Here is a 21,024-nt window from a genome sequence, read left to right on the forward strand (position 1 = left end):
TACTGTGTTTTATATTTCAAAATATGCAAACACTTACTGTTATTTTTCTCCTAGCATGTGGTGCCTGCCTGCACTTAGTGCCTACTTAAGATCAGCTTTTTGCATGCCTTTTAGGTCTACACTGTCCTGTGTACCTTTCTCTTTTTGTCTGTCGTGCCCTCCAAAAGACTTTCTAACTGTTGGTGGGCATATTACAAATTTAAATAAATAAAAAAAAAATAGTTGTATTAAGTAGATATGCCTATGACAAATTAAAAATAAAATATTTTAAATTTAAGAAGTGTAGCTAATATTGTACTCTGATTATAAAGATAGATACACATTGTATTTACTACAATTAAACTATCAACATGGATATCTTGTATGTGAAAAAACAGATAGCGCCAAAATGAAAACCTTAAAATGTAGTTTCGGCAACAACGTATGCTGAGGTACGTGCGTGTGTCTGGCAGGTGGTGGACAAGACGTGTGTGTCGCCCATGCCGCTGTTGGAGCAGCACATGATGTGGGACGACATAGCGATCCTGGCGCGCTACTTGCTCATGCTGTCCTTCAACAACTGTCTGGATGTGGCCCGCCACCTGCCCTACCTCTTCCACGTGGTCACCTTCCTGGTGTGCTCCGGCTCGCTCAGCATGCGTGCCTCCACGCACGGCCTCGTCATCAACGTCATCCACTCCCTCTGCACCTGCACCCAGCCTCAGTTCTCAGGTGCGGCATTGTCATCGCACCTCTTCGCTGGCTCTGGTTAACCAGTCTCCCGAGAGGTGTAGGGAGCTGGCTGGAGCAGTGCTAGTGAGAGGATAGCAGAGCAAGTAGCCTTGGCAGTGGCCTCGGTCCGTGAAACATACAGCACCCTTACATGAGTGTTTCTCCCATGAGTATAGTTATGTACAGAGAGCATTTTGAAATACATTTTTTTATCATTGGATTCTGAAATTTTACATTTTATAGCATTTGGAGTATAAGAAATTAGCATTTGTGAGCACACAATATGTTTAGTTATATTGTTTTCATTTTAATTCAGAACTTTTCCTTTTTTGTAAAAATAAGAAATATGTGTGTGCTTAAAAGCATGAAGTTATTTTATAACATTTTATTATTTTGCTACACACGATACTAAATACACAATGCTCGCATTGTTGCCAATGTTTTGCAGTTAGCATCACATCATAACATCTTTGGTTTTGTTTTTGCCATAATTCCACCCAGTACTGGTGAAGCTCGTGTGTAGAACAAGAAAACAGTGGTGCAAAATAAAGTTTTAGCAAAGAATGTTTATGTGGCCAGTCAGTATGTCTTACATTATTGTTATTGGTAAACGATGTTCATCTGCAAGATATTGTCGACTCTTCTTTTGCTGTTAGTGTCAGAAGGATTTAGAGTGCACTCAACCTAAAATAATCTCTCTTTTGGCCACATAAACTGAAGTTTGTTTTGATGGAGAATTTAAAATGGCAAGCACATAATTGTCTAAGTAAATGCACATCCATGTATAAAAAATTATGTTTATTGCTTACAAAGCCATAAAATTGAATGGTTAATGATGTTTATTTGTGACCAAACCAAGCCTTTAGGAGAAAAAGTTGATGGAAATGTTTTCTTTCTGAAAACTTACCTAAAATTTATGTGAATGTTATCAGTGTTTAATATTTAGCATATTATAGCAGTTCATTAGCTTTATAGCTTTTACAGCAATTGCTATTTTTACATACCGTTACTTATCACATTATCAGGCAATTGTTGTTTTTGATCAGGATTTTCTTGTTTTAAGTTAAGTTGGTTTATTTGTGGTAAGTTTTGTTTTTATTTAAGTATGAGTCTCAATACTCTCAATGTGGTGTTTTGAGATTTTATAAAATATTTAATTTTTTTGACATGATGGTTACTTGTCAGTGTATTATTCCTAGTATGCAATAAGCAATTTAATTAATTTACACCAGTGATTCAAGATTTTTTGTGTTTGAATCCACTGAAAACCTCTTGTAGAGGTTGGAAACATAGAAATCCCCTGGTTATCTCAGTAATGAGTGCAAGATTTTGAGAAATTTGATGTTAAGATTAGATAGGGTTTTTTTTTATAGTGGAAATTAATTTAACTTATTTTTATTTCTAGTCCGCTACAATTTATTCTTTTGAAAAAAAAAATTCTTTACATCAAAATGTGAGCGCACTTACTATGGTCATTTATGGAAGTTATTGAGACAAGTGTGCCCTGAAATGCTTTTGTTACGCATTTACTCCTTTGATTAAATTCGGTTTGACTTTCCCATACACATTATTGGGGTTCAGATTTATGAAAGGCTTGTAGTATTTTAGCCTTGAGCTCAGGACTTTATATCGTTTATGTAAATATGAAAATTCATCAACCACCCAACCATATTAACTTTGTGTGTTTGTGTGCTGCAATTTTTTTTCCCCCCCAGAGGAAACGAAGAGGGTTCTGCGCCTGAGCCTTGATGAGTTTTCACTGCCTAAGTTCTACTTGCTGTTTGGGATCAGCAAGGTGAAGTCAGCGGCCGTGACTGCGTTCCGCTCCAGCTACAGGCATGCCAGCGAACGATGGTGAGACTGCGCAACTAACCCATTCAGTGTAGCTTGTAATGTAGCAGTGTAATAATACATTGATGCCTTAAATATTAGCAGTTTTACAATCCTTCATTCAAAATACTTGATAAAAAAATTTCAGTCAGTCTTGTTAAAAAGTTGTGTAATTTGGTTTGGTTTTCTTTGTCTTGTACACAAAAATATCGTGTTTTATAACAGTAAGTGTAGCTGTGATTGGGGTAGAAATATAAATGTGTAGTTAAATTTGTTTGAACAGTAAACAGTAATTTCTTGATTAACCGAGATAATGTCGACTGCAGCAACATCGGATATGCAGTATCTCTGATAACATGAATATAATAAGGATATCATCTTGGTTTTATGGTGCCCAATGGTGTGATTTTTAGGGGTGATGTTTTTTCAGCTTTTATTCAGTGCAGATTCAGTGATTTGCCCAACTAATACATTGCATCTTTGAGGTTAATTTTCTTAAGGATTAAGACAACATTGAAACCTTGGTTAATCGAGACTCTATTGTATATGGGTCAGGCCACAGTATTTTTTTTTGTCACGGAAGGATGGCATGTTAACAATTCAATCATAATAATTCCTTGAGTATTATAAATATTAGTTAGGAAAATGTTTTGCGATAAAATGTGACTTGATAGGAATGGTTTGACATCAGGTTTGCTTTTTAATATATGTAAAATTAAGTTATAAAAATTATAATATGTAATGTCCTGAAAGGACAGGAAAAAGACATAATGTTCTCTATTCAATGTGAAATTGCAGTTTTGACCTCTGAATAGAACACTAATTTAACAAGGCTGTGCATGCTTAATATTTCAGGTATGTACATCATTTTACATACAACAATAAATTTTTATAATGCTTTTTACTTACATATTTCAATTATGAAAACACTTTAAGTACAGTCACGGAAGGAAATTTTGTTCCATTATTGTTTAAAAATTCAGGGGCTTCATAAATTGTTAATATTACAAAGCAGGATGAACAAACACATGTTAGAAACAAATTAAGCTTCATTTACATCAGTAGGAGAGTTAAACGTGTAAATAACCGTATCACTACCAATTCGACATTCCATTAGTGGATCAGGTAGAAAAATCAACACATCACTTTTTGAAACTGTAAATATATCACTCTAATCATATTCCAATTTAAATAATAAGTCATGCAACAAACACCTTTCTTCAACTTTAAATAGAAAAACAAAATCTGTGACCCGAATGTGAGCCTGAACGAATGTGTAACTATTGTCGTAGTACACAACAAGAAAGAGTGCGGGCCTTCAAATGTAGTTAACTCGGCACTCAACAGAGAGCGTGTGTTGCATGCACTCGGCAAGATATCGATATTTGACTACATGTGCGTGCTCTATACGGGAAGCAACATAACCAAACATGAATGATGCCAACTAGCGCTGGCTACATTTTTGTAAGCGGTACACTGCGGCGACACAAACGAACCGATAAAAGTTACAACTTTAAAAAAGGTCTTTAAAAGAAAATTTACAAATCAGACAACTTCGTATTTCCGTTAATTAAATAAGTAAGTGGTAATGTCTGAATAAATATTAGATTTATACTTTATAATACAGTAAAACCTTTTTGTTGCGACCCCATTTATTGCGACCACCTCTCTATTACAACCCGATTTCGAGGAACCGTGAAAAAATTGCCGAAAATCCGAAGAAAATCGGACAGAAAATAAGTTTCTTGTGGTGAGTAGCGTGTTACTGCGTTTCTCTTGCCGAGTGCCGACTTGTTTTAACTGCCACAGCGATGTTTATTTTGACAGCTCAAGCAATTATCTTTTCCCGTGGGTTGATAGAAAAAGGTCGCTTCTCCCAGCAAAAAAAAAAGGGCTACGCCACTTATTCCCCACGCAGGAAACACACAGGCTGCCGTCTGTCTCCCCGCATTTATCTTTCTTCTAACATTCCACATCTCGTCTCTCGCGCGAGCAATAACGCAGCGACCATGCATTGGGCCGTTTTATGCTTTGTTTGGTGACAGCAGCTTGATTTTATTCGGTACAGTAGAATCCCGCCAATGCGACACCCCTCTGATGCATCCATTCCGTTTATACGACTGTTTTTTGAGATACCGTGAAAAATTTGAGCAGAGAAAGTCGAAAATTTGAGTAAAATCGGCTGAAAAACAAGTCTGTTACACTTTGTTGGGCGCTATGTGTTCACGTTTATCTTGGCGAGAGCTGGACTGTCAACGCGGCAGCGTCTATCGCACGAAAAGCCGCTGTGGTAGCTTCTGCGAGAGCGTAAGAAACTCGTCCGGCCAGCATCCTCCTCCCCTCCCACACTGCGTGTGACAAAAGACAGGTTGTATAGTCCATTCTCGGTAAAATAAATATTTTTATTGGCTTATACGACTGTCCTTCGCCGTTAATAAATACTTTGTAAGTTTAAGTTATTATGATACAATTTGTTTATTAGTCACACAGCAGTTTCTGCTGAAAAATCACTAATACCTCAAATTTTATTGAATAGAAAAATTTAGCAGGGCCGTAAATATATTTATTTTACTGCATAGTTACTTTTCCATCTGCATTCCAACGTGTTTTTTTTCTTCTTTTTTTATGCTGCGAAGGGACGTGGGAAAGATAATTGCTTGAGCTGTCAAAATAAACATCGCTGACGGCAAGGGCGGAAGCGCATCCTGTCGGTCTGTCGCTGTGATTATCTACTCCAAAAACATGTCACAGCATTTCAGGATAGCATTGTTCTTATATCGTTTGTTTATAGCCGGTTGTTTTGCCACGTTTTGAACGAAAATAACCACCAGCCGGCTAGCATAGCCGAACTCTCGTGACGCGAATTCCTTTAGCGCGAGTATTTTATGTATTTGAATATATTTGCGGGGGGGGGGGGGTGGGGGGAATTGGCCCGAATTCTCTATTGCAACCATTCCGTTTATAAGTCCGTTTTTCCGGAAACCGTGAGGGGTCGCATCAGCAGGATTCTACATTCCTTTTCATAGGACCCTTGCTATTAAAATACATTTATATTTAAGTTTGAAAGCTTGTAAATTCCTTGCCAGAGATGACTAAACTCGAACTTGGTGTGAAAAGTGACATATTTTGACATACTTTTTTTTGGGCGTGTTTTAGTGGGGAAGGAGGGGTCCGAAAATATTTACAACGATCTTACCCCTCCCTCATAATAGCCCAATTTTACGGGCGAAAGGAAGGTGAAAAGAGCATTTTCTCACTGAAGGTTTTTCAAAGGGGGGCGAAGTTGGGGTGTTATAAGGGAGGACATTAGATAGTTTGTGTGTCTGGGAGGGATGTGCTAGCCTTGAATAATGTTACCGAGGGGAGGGAGGGGTTAGCTTATGCGTCATGAAGCCGCTGCCGCCAGCCAGCCGGGCGAGTTTCGTGTGCGCCCACTCGCGTTGCAGAACCTACTGCTGCCATATTTTTAAAGAAAATGTCCCATTATTTTTTTGTTATTCTTACATGAACATTATGGGAAGTATTAAAGCCGACACAAAAATACGCTGTGTGTTAAAATTAACAGATTGTAATGATCTATCATTTCATTTCGTTTTTTTTTTTTTTTTTTTTTTTTTTTAATTTTTTTCTGATTTTCGCATTTTGGTCAACATGTCCAATTTTTTGACGATTCCCGAGAATGTATTCGTAAAATCACTGCTTCGTTAAAACCGGGGTTCGTGACATCGGGGTTCTAGTGTATTTAACTACGGCAAGCATAAAACGTACATGTAAACTAACCAGTAAAAATAAACTGTCTTTTGACATATTTTCTTTAGAGTGGCCTGTAGGGCGACGGACTTGTCATGAAGGTTGAAGTTGCTTTAAGCGAAGCCTCCTAGCATTGTGAGTGACAGCATCCTGCCATTGTACGGCTGGTTTCTTAGCGAGTAGCGGTTTGGAAAGGGGGGGGGGGGGGTTTGAAATGAACTGAAAATTTTGGAAAACATCTATTACGACCCCCCCTCTATTACGACCCTATTCCTGGGAACCGTGAGGGGGCGTTTCAGAGAAGTTTGACTGTACATTGTTTTCTACGGAACAATACCCATACAAAGCGCTCGGAAACTATTAGCGGGACCAAAAACATCATGCGACATTTACACGAGAGGATTTTTTATCCACATTTTGACGCCCTAAAATATAGGTGTGACGATTATGTGAGTGCGAAAATAATGTGATGAAAGAGGGTAACTGTGCTAGAAAAGATATGTAATTGTGTGTAAAGCTCACATTTTACTGATTCAATGTCTGTATGTATTTAAATGAATATTATTTGTGTCACATAATGTTTGTGAAAGCGCTTTGCTTACAGAATTAGGGAAGTTTTGAAGGTACTTCCTTAATGAGCCTATAAGTAGTTCAACATTTCCATGATAACTACATACCCACACATCCTTATTGTGAGAGACATAGAAACTACATGTTCAGGGCATAAAGATTTGAATTTGGAATACCTTAAATAAACATCACTGGAATCTTTCTTGAATATACTGACTGCTTCACTAAGTTCACAAGCAATAGACATTTCTGCCACTGCATTTTGCATTTTGCAGTTTGGACAGTCACAAAATCTTTCTGACATGCACATTGCCAGCTTATATCATCTCTTTTAAAAAAGTATTTTACTTTATCACAGTTTCATCTGTAAAGGCATCACTTCTTCATTTCCTTTGAACTACTGCTTTTTATTATCCAAAAATTTAATCAATTTATTTGGTGACAAGTTTTCCAAGAACCTCAACACTTTTCCTTGGCTAATGAGATAATCCTTTTTTCATTCAAAACAGTTGCTTTACGTAGGGCACTTGGATGATCTGTGCAGTTTTGTTGTCTTATTTTCTTTTGTGCATCATTTTTCCTTTCTTGTTCACATTTTCTTAATTTAAAAATACCTCCATTTTTTTGTTAGATCTTCTCTCTTTAATTTGTTCTTTTCCTGATCTCTATGCCGCATTTCTCCTTCTTTTTCTGAAAGTATCTTCTGCATATTTCTGCATTCCCGCATCTATTGAGCACTTGTCTTTCCCATTGTTTACTACAAACATAACACATCACTTGTAAAGTTATAGGAATGTAAGTTGAAGCCAGTTATCCATTGTTTAAAGAATGTGTAACTGTTCATTAGTAGACATAATTGTAAACATATAACAAAACCTCATTTTTAAAATATATGTTAAAATTTTATAGATACAATAGTACTTTTTTTTAAAATATGAATAGAGTATTCTTTCAAATGTGAAATGACAGTGAAATAAACTTACCACATTTAACAAATTTGCTTTATTAAAAGTATCTTCTGAGATTTAATTTTCAACCTCTAGGGTTGGAGGGAAAATATAATGTGATAAAAAATAGGAGTGAATAGGAAACAGTTTTGTTGAAAAATTTGGTTGGACTTTTCCTTCTGTCACAAGAAATGTCCTTCAATAACAGATTAGATTTGTTTTTTTAAATTTTTTCAATGAAAATGTCACAAAATATGATATTGGTTAGTTATATAAATTTTAATTGCACTTAGGAAAATGTGAACTTACAATTTCGTACCTTGATAATTATTGGTACATATTTTCTTTTAAAAAATGCCTTGAAATTGTCATAGAAGAATATTATAATTTTTAGGGAGTCACCTAAACCTTGTAATATTTATTTATACTTACGTGTTTTTTTTTCCTCTTGTTTACGCATACATAGTAAAATAGGCCTACAATGAAATATTTGACGAAAAGGAATTTGAAATTTAATAAATTATAAAAAACTGTTGTCCTTCCGTGACCAAAAATTTTACTACGTATTTTTAAGTTTCAGCATGTGTATTAAACCAAAAGTTTTGCTAAGCCCTTAATGGAATTTGTCCACTGTAAGTTTAAAGCCTGATATATCAATTTTTTTATATTTTTCCTGATATAATATTAAAAGCAACTATGTCCCACTTTATTTAATTTGAGTGGTGTTTTTGTTGGGGCAGTTTTACGAAAGTTGAATGTGTAGTCTTAAGCAGTCCTCTTTGTTCATGTGATGCATGTGGGTGTTTGTGTGAATATCCTCAGGTTTTTAAGAGAGTTTGTTGGTGTGTCAGGTTTGGTAACGAGCAGCAGCGTAGCTTCTCCGGCAGCAGCCTGGCCGATCGTGAGCAGCTGTCCCTCTCCTCCTTGGAGGTCATCACTGACACGCTGCTGGAGATAATGGAGGTCAGTCTGCAGGAGCTTCTGGTTGGTTTAGTGTCGTTCACCCCGTTTTTGAAGTCAGATTCCATTTCAGTCCAGTCGTACTTCAAGTGACATTCGTATGTGCAGCATTTTATGCTGTTCTTCTTACATTTGACTTATTATCTGGAAATTTTTGTATAAGTATTCAGCAATCACTGGTATAAACCAGTGGTTCACTTTATCCAAACTGTAATAGGCATAGATAACACATCTGAAAAAAAAAAAAGTAAAAATCAAGTGCACAATATGATCTTATGATCATTGTGTACATATTTTAGAGTTATATTTATTAATAATTACAAAACTTTTGTAGTAAAGTGAACTTAATTTATGCAAATTTTTATAATATGGAATGTTATTTTTTTTTGGCAAGAACATTTTATTTACTATGTTATGAACTTATTAAGACTCCCCATATTGCACATTGTTTCCACATGTCCCAAAAAAAGTTGAACTTACGAAACTATACTTCAGGCATAGTCATATCTAGAGTCACCTGTTTTTCGCTATGCGCGAAATCGCGACATTTTCCCCGAAATAGAACCTTTTTCATGAAATTTGCTTATTTGCCAAAAATTCACGAAAAAGTAATGAAATGTATAGAGTTGTGGTGATATATGTCGACCTTTTGCGATATATATTGAATTGTGTACCAATGATCGATATTTACGTAACTATAACTATTGGTTGTCACGAAGTTACAATCAATGTTTCAATGTCGCGTTGGTAGAAAACAAATGAAAATAGAAAGTGATGTTCTGTTTACTTGCTTCTCGTGCGTATTGGAGTAAGTTTTATTTTGAGCACTTCAGTATAGAATATTAAAGAACAGTGACCGAAAAATTGTATGTTGATTACTGGCAGTTAAGTTCACGTTCGTGAAAAATGGTTGTCACAGTATACGACCGTGCTAAAGAATTCACGCATGAGGGATTTTATGTGTTTGACAAATTCAACAAAATTTTAACTTGTAAGTTTTGTAATGTCCGAATTGAGTGGGAAAGAAAAAATACGTGTGTGAAGCATATTCATGGGAGCGTCACCCATAAAAAGAATAAGGCGTTAGCACGGGAAATGAATGAAGCGGGCCCATCGTCAGGAATAAAACAAGTTGCGCTCACTGATGTGGTATCCCGGGCAAAAAAAGCCAAAGTTGACAAACAAGAATTTGTTTTGTCTACTGTTTGCGCATTCATGGGTGCGAATATCCCGTTGGAAAAAATTGATCACCCGAAATTACGAGATTGGATGAACAAGTTTATAGAAGGTGGTATTGGTATTATGCTTCTGTTTATTCTATAAGAAAATATATCACTCTTTTCTGCCATTCAATTTTTTATAAATAAGTTTCTGCATGCGATATATTTTCAATTATGCACAATCCCGAAACCCTCAAAAAATAAAAATAGTCCTTTAACCTTACCTCATATTTCAAATGCAAAACATACTTTTTTTTAACTTACAATTCTTGCTTGATAAAGTGTGTGCCCATTTTAGAACAACTTGCTTCAAACCAGTATCTTGAAGCGTACAGTGTGTTCAGAGATACCGTTAAAAAAGAAGCTGAGAGTGGGATTGATGTAGATGTTTTGAATATTTTGTTGTCATTGAAGTGTGATTTTCAGTGTTTTGTTGAGTGTGCTGTAAAGGCTTTGTGGATTCCCATTAGTAATGTAGATTGTGAAAGAGTATTCTCGTCTTATGGAAACATTATGTCAGACAAAAGAATCCGCATCACAGCAGAAAATATGGAATTAATGGCTGCAATGGCTTTCCCATCAAGCTAGTTAGCAGTAGTCAATATTTCTAGCAAAATCTCAAGCCTAAACATTTTTTTATATGCAGAGCATTTCCAATTAAAAATATATAAACAGTTTTTTTCCAAAGTGCATTTTCAATTTTTAAAACTTATTACTTAACAAAACTGCCGAAAAGTGCCACATAAAAGTTTTAGAAATGACGGAAAAATTACCGAAATTCACTTTAAAATCAACGAAAATTCACCGAAATCAAGAAGAAAGAATGACGAAATTTGTCTTTACTTTTCACCGTAAACAGGTGACTAGTCATATCGCCATACACTCAAGGTAGTTATATATGCTACCACAGGTAAGACATCACATTTGATGTTGCTGTCAATTTTGGTGATATTTATATACTTTGTTCTCACAAATGACCTTTGATACATATGTAGCATATTTTTGACCCTCAGGCATGTTTGCGAGACATACCAGACTGTGATTGGCTGCAAAACTGGACAGCACTGGCTAAGAGTTTTGCCTTCTGTTACAATCCAGCTTTGCAACCCCGGGCACTCATCGTGTTTGGTTGTATCAGTGAGTCTTGCTGCAGAATTTTGTATGTAGTACGTGCATGTTTTATATCTGCCAAATACTTAAGTACTAACAATTCTTCTTCCAAAATTCTCAGGACTGTTTGTTGTTTTAATATTAGAATTTTTTATTTTTGAATACCACAGTTATAAATAGTGATGGGTCAATTTCAATATTTTACTATCACATATTTGAGGCCGCCTTGCATTTGACGCTGTCTTGTATCCAAGGATTTATTATAGGTAATTGAAATTGTTTTAGGTTAAAGTTACATAGTCTTAATTTAAAAATTGTTTAATGGTTGAGGTTAGCTTATGCTTGAGCTATCTTATGTTCATAATTGTCCTATATTCGAAGTCATCTTGTATTTCAAATTATTATAAACTCTAGCAGATTTTGAGTATCAGCTTAATCTTTCATTTGTTATAATATGTGCTATTGCTAGATTATATTACTTAGGTTTTGGTAAACATAGTGAATAATATTTCTACTAATTATTTTACTAAAGCTAAATGCATTATTTAAACAAATCACAGAAAATCCTATTTAAAAGTTTTTCAGACCCAAGAATTTTGGACAAGAAATTTTAGAGCTGTTCCTTTAATTTTAGAATTAAAACATTTTCAGATATTTTAATTAAAACAAATTTGAATTTGAATTTATTTTAAATTAAGTGGACAGATAGAGTAGTGTTGAATTCAAATATTTACAAAATTTAATAATTAGAGATGGACGAGACTGAAAATTTTTTGCACAAGTGGAGTTGAGCCGAGTTTAATAATGAAATCATTGTGTCGAGTCAAGACTATTATTTTTTAGTTGAGTCCTTATAATTTGAGTTGAGCTGAAGTTTTCACACCCCAGACCTTCCCGGCTAGCTTAAAATTCAGCCTAGAGTGTACATTCGTAAACATTTGAGGAAATCGGTTACGCAACGAAAGAGTATTTCAGTTCCAAAAGAAATGTTACTGTTGGACATTTTGATACTGGAATGTCTCTCAGACACAAACTGTTTTTGAACTTTTTTTATTACTTCACGAAAACTCTGAAGTCATTCAGGTGGCCATTGGCATTTCCAGACCACGAGAACAAATACATGTCGAATTTTCAGGTAAGTCACACATAATCTTTTCACTGACTCCAAAACAAACAGTTGTATGTTCGCAGGTACCGAAGGATGAATATTCAAATATAGTTTGCAAGTATGCCCTATGGTTGCCCACTAACTTTGCATTACAAGCCAAAGGTCTCGGTCCTCGGAACAAAGACAAAGTTCACTTGATTCTTGTTGTGGGCTAATACCGACGACTGTGGTCAAAAAACTCTAGATGAAAGTTTGAAAGAAAAAAAAATGAAGAAAAAAATTGGATTATATAACGTTGCTCCCAGACCATGCCGAAAAATTTACTATTCGACTCACATTAATATATTTTTAGTGAACCACCGCACGACATCCGACGTCTCGGTACCTAGTACAAACGCTGACTAACAAGGCTAAGTGCAATTGCTCACCGCCCGAGGGAAGTGGTACATGCACGACCTCTCCAGCCAATCACAGCACAGCTCTCACAAAAACAGCAGTATACAAATTTCCTACCCCTCACAATGAGGCTTTTCCGCCAATATTTACGACAAGAAAAAAATCACAAAGTCTGGTAACATCATTTTCAACCAATAAAAAAATGACATGGAAAAAATACTTGCCAATACTGGTGTATAACAACAGCGCCCTGACGAACTCCAGAGTTCTTCTTCACGGCTATCAAACTCTCCATCTCTCTCTAACTATTACGTAACTGGTAAACCACAGAACCAGCTCACCTTCAAACAAAAGACCATGGGAAAACAAATATAGCTCTTTTACGAAAAAAGCTAATACAAGCAATACTTTAAAAAAAATGTGAAAGCACTTAAAAACGTCACTACACAAATGAAAAAACAATGAAAATACATATAGGGGCATATTCACAATAAAGAAACAAATCATAAGATCACCTTAAAAATCATGAAATAATACAAATAATGATTATAAAACATGGCAGACAAAGCAAATACTTCTTAAAAAGGAATTAAAAGATGATATTTAAATAATGCCAGGAAAACTAACCACAGTAATGAATATGGTCAGACAACATAATAAATAGTTAATTAAACTGTTTAACAAGTGGGAAGGGTAGTAACCTGGGTTGCTACAAAATAGTTGCTTACGGTAAGTTGTTTTTGTATGAATAATAAAATAAAGAATGGATCCAAACAAATAATGCATGAAGAAACTTACTAATACAAATCATATATTGAAATTAATGTTTAAAATTATTTAGGTATAGATTATAATTTTTCATAGGTAATTCTGAAGAGTTTTGGCTTCTGGAAAATCTAGACAATAAAATATTTTCTTTTAGGAGTTTGTTTACTCTGTTAAAGTCTATGATTTACTGATGGCTTTTCATTCCAAAATGGCATTGTTTTTTTAGTATTTTTGAACACGAATAAAAGGATATATGTTTTCTAGGCAGTATAATTATGAAAAATAAACCATACAGGATACAGAAAAAAACTTCTTAAAATGCAGGAAAATGTAAATCGTGAAAATAAAAATATGAGTTTTCACTGTAACGTGTTAGCAAATTTATACTCGTTGCACATGTCAAGTGTGTATGGAGTTTGAGAAAAATACATTTGAGTTTCGCTTGGTTGAATACAATGAACTCGATTTAGGGTTGTGTCAAGTTGAAGCTTCTCGCAAGACTCTGCTCAAGTTTTCAAGTCTCAGTCTATCTCCAAGTTTTCTTATAGTAATGAAAAAATGATTTTCAATAAATCAAATTTTTATTATTGTACAATAAAATTTTCTCTCTACGGAAAACTTGTTTTATGTAAACATCAATTTTGACATAGTTAAAAATTTTTTGTAGAGATTTAAAAAAAATTTGCAGCAAAATATGGAGAAAAATATTGGTGGAAAACAATAAAAATACAGGTCCCACCACAAGCTTTAAAACCTTACAGGCACTGCTTTAGGGATGCTAAACTAACTAAGAAAACTGATGCATTGATATTATTAGCATTTTCCTTTTTCAGAAGAAAGTTACTTAACTTTAAATTCAACTAAGATTTGTTATTAATTTTTCTAAAGTGTATGCATCTTGTAATCAAATTTGTCGTAGACTTGTGCAAACTTGGTATTTGAGATCTCTGCGTTTGTTCTCATGCATTGTAGTGTGTTTGGTAGATGTGTTTTTTTTTAATTCAGTGAATAGTAACAGTAAACATACTGTATTAGCATTTTTAACTCTTCACTACTTTTTTACTTTTTCACAAACCCCTAAAGTTCAGATATTTTATGCTGTGTATTGAAAAAAAACTCGTTAAAAAATGTAAGCATTTTTATGCTCATTATTGACACATAGTGTCTTGTGGTCTCATTTGAGAAAAAATTGCAGTCTGCATCAGCAATTTGGTATTAAAAATTCTGCTTTTTTGTTGTTGGTGGTATAAAGAATATAGTGTTTGGGAACACTATTAACAAGAAATGGTGTAGTTGTGCATGTCTGTTTTTGTTGTTGTTGGGTGGAGCTGTGGCTTGAGTGTGAAGGCGGTTGTTTATAGGCAAGAGTGTGACGGACCAGGACATGAAGCAGCTGCTACGGATCCTAGTAAAGGCACTGGAGAGTTTCAACGACATTGTGCTGCTGGAGGCGTTGGTGATCTGCCTCACCAGGCTGCAGCCCTTGCTGAGACCGGTGAGGTTCCTCGTCACTCATCTACACTTCTGTCTCGCCTGTCTCCTGTTTCACATAACACCACCTCACTTAAGCTGGGTGCATAATTGGAGAGGAAAAAAAAAAAAAGCAACAGTAACAGTAGGTTGTGCGTACAAGATTTGACCGCAATGTTTTCCAACCTTCTGATTCACAGTAGCGGTCTTGCAGGACGGTCTTGTGCATGGGATACAGCTCGTGCACACAGGAAGGAAATTAATATATTTTATTTCTGTTACGGACGCATGACGCAACAATCAATGAAAGTAGAGTAGGAAGGCATTTTGGTGAGACTAGAGATGTGTTTATTTTTATCAATCATTTTTGGCAAGAAATTGTCAAGATATTACAATGCTCAGGCATAATTCATGCTTTAATAATTAATTCATCCTGATACTTATAAAAGCAAAATTTGTAAATAAAAAAAGTTGCTTGGGTTGAGTGGTTAACTACAAATTTTATATAACTCTCATTTATTTATATGTTGAAAAACTATGCTCAGAAATAGCTGGTCGGATGTCACGGAATAATCATTTGTTAGTTAATATAGTTACTTACTGACACTGACAACAGATCTCGGATACATAGCGAAATTTCATTGGCTGAAATTAACAGTAAGAATTTAATTGTGAATCAACTTTGCACTAATAATGTGCACAGTTGTGCACATGGCCTGCTGTGCTTTCGCTTATGTTCTTTAATTGTCAACCCAGCCTAAGTATTTACTGACACATCAAGATAAAACCTCTGTTTTAAATACTTCTTCAGTTGGATTAAATATAAAGCAGGCTGAATATCAGATGTTGATTACATGTTCAGTGTAGCTGGACTGCACTATATAAAGTATATAGAAACCAAATTCACCATAATTATATTTCACCATTTGAGCTACTGGTTAGTCTCAATATCAAGGCACAAATCACAAATGGAATTTAAGCATTGCTTAATTTGAAACAACTCATGCTTTTTCTCAGATGTTTCAGATATAGAATCAATCAGTAATGTTTCCAATATCAAATTTTCATTCTTCAAAACTTCCATTTTTTTTACAAAGAAATTTAACTAAGTTGATTAGTTCTTCATTATTATGTGATACTGACTTAGGTGCAACATGTGAAGATTTATCCATATTACCTGTATCTTCAGAGATTGTTTTCTTATTATGAGAACGAATCATTGTCAGATAAGCATCTTGTCTTGAGTTAAATCAGAAATAGAATCATCATTTGAGGATACTGGAAACCCCACAAAATCCTGCAGATTAAGCAGGAAAGAGATAATTGTGAAAGATACAATATTCCGTTAGGAAGATGACAAACATATATATATATATCAAATCTGAGAGCTCGCACGAGACACGTCCGTCGGGCACAATCAGTCGGCCGCTACTGAGCAGTTGGCTGCCACTTTATTTGAATTAGAATTAGATTATTAGGTGGTTTATTTATTAACTTTGTTCGTCTTAGACTGTGACTCACTATAGCTTTCGGCAACCACTTGAACAGCAGCTATGTATTCTCACCTAAGGTAACACTCAACAGGTACTGTACTTTATTCCTCTCTGTAACTATGGAAGATAACGCAAAGCCACCCAGTTGTTTGATTTTGAAATGAGCATAAAAGAAGATTTTTTGGTTCAGTTGTTTGATTTTGGTATGAACATAAAAGATGCAGATTTTTTATGTCCTATACTGCTAAGTAATTTCATCAGTAAAATATAAAGCTAGTAAATGAATGTTGTGCATAACTGGGTGTTGTCATGATTCCTTCTAAAATATTTTGGTGGTGTACAGGAATCTCCAATACATCGGGCACTCTTCTGGGTGGCCATTTCAGTCCTGCAGTTGGATGAGGTGTCGCTGTATGCTTCAGGCCTGGCCCTTTTGGAACAGAATCTGCACACGCTGGAGTCCCAGGGCACGTTCGAAGACAAGGTGTGTGTGCCTCATGTCATTTCACTCATGACCGTTAACGATTCTGTGAAATGAACTAGGCTCTAACTATCAATTATTTCTATATGTTAATATAAAAGATTGATTGTTAAGTTTTCTCCATTATACAGTATTTGAGTGTGTTGGCTCAAAGACACAATTAAAGAGTATCTCAAACAGTTTTAGATAAGCACATGCGCAAGTACTGTTTTGTTGTTTTCTCGCATGCTGTACCACCTATGCAAAATGGCGACTCCTGACCGTAATTAGTAGAGGGTGAACGTGCTAGTTTTATTTGGCAACAGGATGGAGTCCCTCCCCATTGCAATCTCTTCGTACGAGAGCGGTTGAACATCTAAGACCCTGACCATTGGATGGTCGAGATGACAGAGCTCTTTTTTGCTGGCCTCCACATTCACCAGATATAAAGTCATGTAATTTTTTCCCTCAAAAGTTTTATAAAAGATTGTGTTGATGTTCCACTTCTACATAATGATTTGCCAGAGTTGAGACAAAGTGTGGGAAGAATTGGACTTTAGGTTGGATATCTGCCGTATAACTAAAGTTGCACATATTCTTCTTGAGGTACTCCCTTAAAGTGTTGTAATTTTTGAGCACCAGACGTTTGTTTTTGTGGACAGCTGCTTCAAACAAATCTTTGAATGTTATCCACTCCTCAGGATTTCTGCTAAATACTTGTAATTGTAATTTTTGAAGCCTAACCTTACTACCACCACCTTTTGCTTCATGTATCTCTTCTTTCCCTTACTCCATGTATTCTATATTTACAAGTAGTGTTTTTAACCTGTCTTGAATTTCACCTATATCAACTTAATGATTATTGTACGTATTTATCATCATTTTCTGCCTTGACACAGATTTTGTCAATTTATCAGCCTTGTTTAACAACATAAACTCACCCCTGGTTTTTTTTTTGTATAGAGATAGCTCCTTCATCACCAACTGGAACTTTTTCAACAGTTTTATCAGCCCATGGTACATTTTCCCTCAAAAAAAAATTTTTTTGGGCACTTTGATGTGTTATCACAAACACAGCATTTATATCCAGACAAATTCACTGAACTTACCCAAACGGATTACTCACAAATCCAGCCCGGAGAACCAAAAACACCCAGGTAACCAGATTCCAACTAGTGATTTGTCGGTCCCTGTTCTCATTTCCACTGGTTCTTAGCAAATTAACCAGCACCGAGAACTGTAAATACCAGAAGTAAAGGTTATAAAATCTCTGAAATTTGCCTGTGCAGGCAACTGGGTTATCTCCCATTCCCATCCTTCATCCCCTCGTTTGCACTAGGAGACAGGGATGGTCATTCAAACTAAAAGTAGACCTAGGGAAAAATAACAGACTCAATTTTCTTTTATAAATTATCTTAAAAATGAACTACAATGATTTAAAGTTGTCTAATACTCATTAATTGTACGTATTTTTTTTTACTACTTTTGCATTCCAACATCACTTATTACTCAACCAACATTTGATGTGTTAATTCAATGTATTCTTTTAAAAGAACTCTGTTAACATGGGGTCCCATCCTTTGCTCATTATAGTACATATGTAACTTGCAATTCTTTTTGTTTGTCGCTACTGCAGTGTTAGTTTTTATTATTTATTTTTTATAATTATTACTAACTTAATCTTTTGTCAACAAACATTTTAATTTTTCTCAAAAAATTTTTTTATTGGAGTGCCGAAATTAAATACTGACACAGCGAAAAAAAGTCTTTAATATATATTACTGGATATTGCTGTGACACAGGATGTCGGTAGTGCTGCTGTAGCCATGTGGTGAGACGTGGAACAGCTGTGCAACCTGGGGGCTAGGTGATTTGTTTGTGGCTGGATTATGGTAAAGATTGCTGCTGATTTGTCATATTAGACAAATGAGCCACTTATTAGAACATGCTTTAACTTTGGTGTGACTTGAATTTTTGTTTGGAGGTGAACCTAAAACTGAGAACCGAGAACCTATTTTCTAGAACTGAAACCAAACAGAGAGAAAAAAAAAATCATACTCATCATTAATTCAACCATTTTTATTCTTATGCTCATAAATTAAAAACATACCAAACAACATGGATTCCCATAAACAGAACAAATGATAGTGCTAGAATAAGAATAATTAAGCTCCCAAAAAACTGCAACAATGTCACTCATCTTAAATTTTATATGTATTGTTTGTTTACTTCCCTTTGGTTTAACCAGTATTGAAACAAGTACATTTGTGTGTTTTCTGTTGGGATCTACAGTTTTGTTCTCTATTTATTTTTCCAATTAATAATAGCCTATGTTTTAGGCTCGTATGCTTGGTTATTTGTGGTGGTTCATAAAAGCATTTTTAAAGAACTCCAATGTAATGTCGTTATTTATAGTTTGTTTTTGTTGCATATGTTTGTCATAATTTTTAGACTCTGGAGCAAGTGATGATGGCAACAAGAGAGCCATTGGAATGGCACTTCAAACAGCTCGACCATGCTGTGGGACTCAGCTTCAAGTGTAAGTGGCTTCATTTAACTTCATTTGAATTTATTCTAGTGTGCATTATTTCCTTTGTTTCTTCTACAAATAACAAGAATTGGAGGTTCCATATTTTGAGCATCAATGCCAATGATGAAATTTGTGTGGATATAATTTGGAGTGCAAGATAACCTCGCATTCTTATAATATGGCTCAAATTTAATAGAATACAAGGGACCATTTAATATAACACAACCTTGAATTAATGATGTCTTTTTTCAGAAAGTTATCGAAAATAAAACTAAAATGGTCTGTAAGGAGCAGACTAGATTAAATAATGCTAGAAATCTTGTATGTACCCAGCACTAGTAAAAAAGTACCCAGATTATCCCCTACTCTCTTCCATTTAGAAAGCAATGCCTAAAAAGGAAAGCATGTGTGATGTGTGGTGATGTAAGAACAAAAAATGTTTTTACTGTTCTTATTTTCCCTGCCAGTGGACAAGATTGCAGTGTACCCAAATTTGTATTTTGCCGAACAGTGTTATACCGGTCTTCTTTTGTGCTTGTATTAATTTTACCCTGATATTCTTGTGTCCAATTAAAGCCCACTTAGTGAAACATTTTCCTCTTGTTACACTCTGTTGTATTTCACATTTCTCATCATCACTTTAAGAATAGGTATAAAAAGAAGGTTTCACTGTAGTTGTTTTAGTAGTGCTGGTTGCTGTTTGTGAAAAATGTTTAAAACCTGCAATTTTTTGGAATTATGTCTGTTTGCCATTAATATATATATATATATATATATATATATATATATATATATATATATATATATATATATATATTCTGTAAAAAAACACCTACCTTTTTAAATCGAACTTACATCTTGTTATAACACAACAACCATGACTTACCAAGATTACATTTATGCTTCTATTTGAGGTTAAATTTATTTTTTAATCCAATATGCTTTACCTGTTATTTACTGTATCATTTTCTGGATAAAATATATAATCTAATTGAAAAATTAGTTGCTACTGATAACTTTTTTTTTTGTGCATAGTATGAGAGCAGGTTACTTTTCTGTGATGTTGGTTGCTCTGCTTGTCAACCAGCTGTTTGAATTGCGGTTGCAGCCAACTTCCACTTTGCCCTGGTGGGTCACCTGCTGAAGGGATTCCGGCACCCGACCCCCACGACGGTGTCTCGCACGGCTCGTGTCCTCACGATGCTGCTGGGCATCGTTGCTCGCCCCCACAAGAGGGACAAGTTTGAGGTGACACCGGAAAGTGTGGCCTACCTTGCAGGTGTGTGGCAGTTGTCGAGCTGATGCCAGTGGCAGACAGTGCGCTGTTAAGTTAACTGTAAATTAATGTTTCTGGGGCTGTGTTTTTTTAAGCTTTGGTGTCTGTATCGGAAGAAGTCCGCAGCCGGTGCCATGTGAAGCATTCGGTAGCGAGGAACATGCCGGAATCTTCATCCACGGAGGCTCTCGCTGTTGAGTCACATCTGTCCTTGCTGCCTCAGGTGGGTTTGCATTGAACGTATTGATATCCGAGGGATCTGGGGAGTGATATCATGTGCGTCCAATGGGCACTACTGTATAAGAGGGCACAAGGACATGCCATAAGACTCCTGTTGAGAGTGTGATGTCACCTTTGAGCATACTAGTCTCAATTCCCCCATATCGTAGCTCGCACTAAGACAGTGGTTAAAAAGATTGCATTTT

The 21,024-nt window shown here is 35.4% G+C and overlaps 1 protein-coding gene across 4 annotated transcripts in view; it reads left to right on the forward strand.

The window, feature by feature from the left end:
• LOC134530397 (neurofibromin) overlaps positions 1–21,024 on the forward strand; it is a 160,174-nt gene that overhangs the window by 99,495 nt on the left and 39,655 nt on the right. For 3 of the 4 annotated variants that reach the window (XM_063365179.1, XM_063365180.1, XM_063365181.1), the window contains 9 exons: positions 453–711; positions 2,427–2,565; positions 8,660–8,771; positions 11,002–11,125; positions 14,732–14,865; positions 16,677–16,817; positions 19,245–19,332; positions 20,432–20,602; positions 20,695–20,822. In XM_063365179.1, the coding sequence (XP_063221249.1) occupies positions 453–711; positions 2,427–2,565; positions 8,660–8,771; positions 11,002–11,125; positions 14,732–14,865; positions 16,677–16,817; positions 19,245–19,332; positions 20,432–20,602; positions 20,695–20,822 (1,296 nt within the window). Of the gene's footprint in view, positions 1–452; positions 712–2,426; positions 2,566–8,659; positions 8,772–11,001; positions 11,155–14,731; positions 14,866–16,676; positions 16,818–19,244; positions 19,333–20,431; positions 20,603–20,694; positions 20,823–21,024 lie in introns of those variants that run through there. The other variant, XM_063365182.1, reaches the window with a different exon arrangement.

This window comes from Bacillus rossius, chromosome 3, assembly GCF_032445375.1.
Source record: "Bacillus rossius redtenbacheri isolate Brsri chromosome 3, Brsri_v3, whole genome shotgun sequence".
NCBI classification, from domain to species: Eukaryota; Metazoa; Arthropoda; class Insecta; order Phasmatodea; family Bacillidae; genus Bacillus; species Bacillus rossius.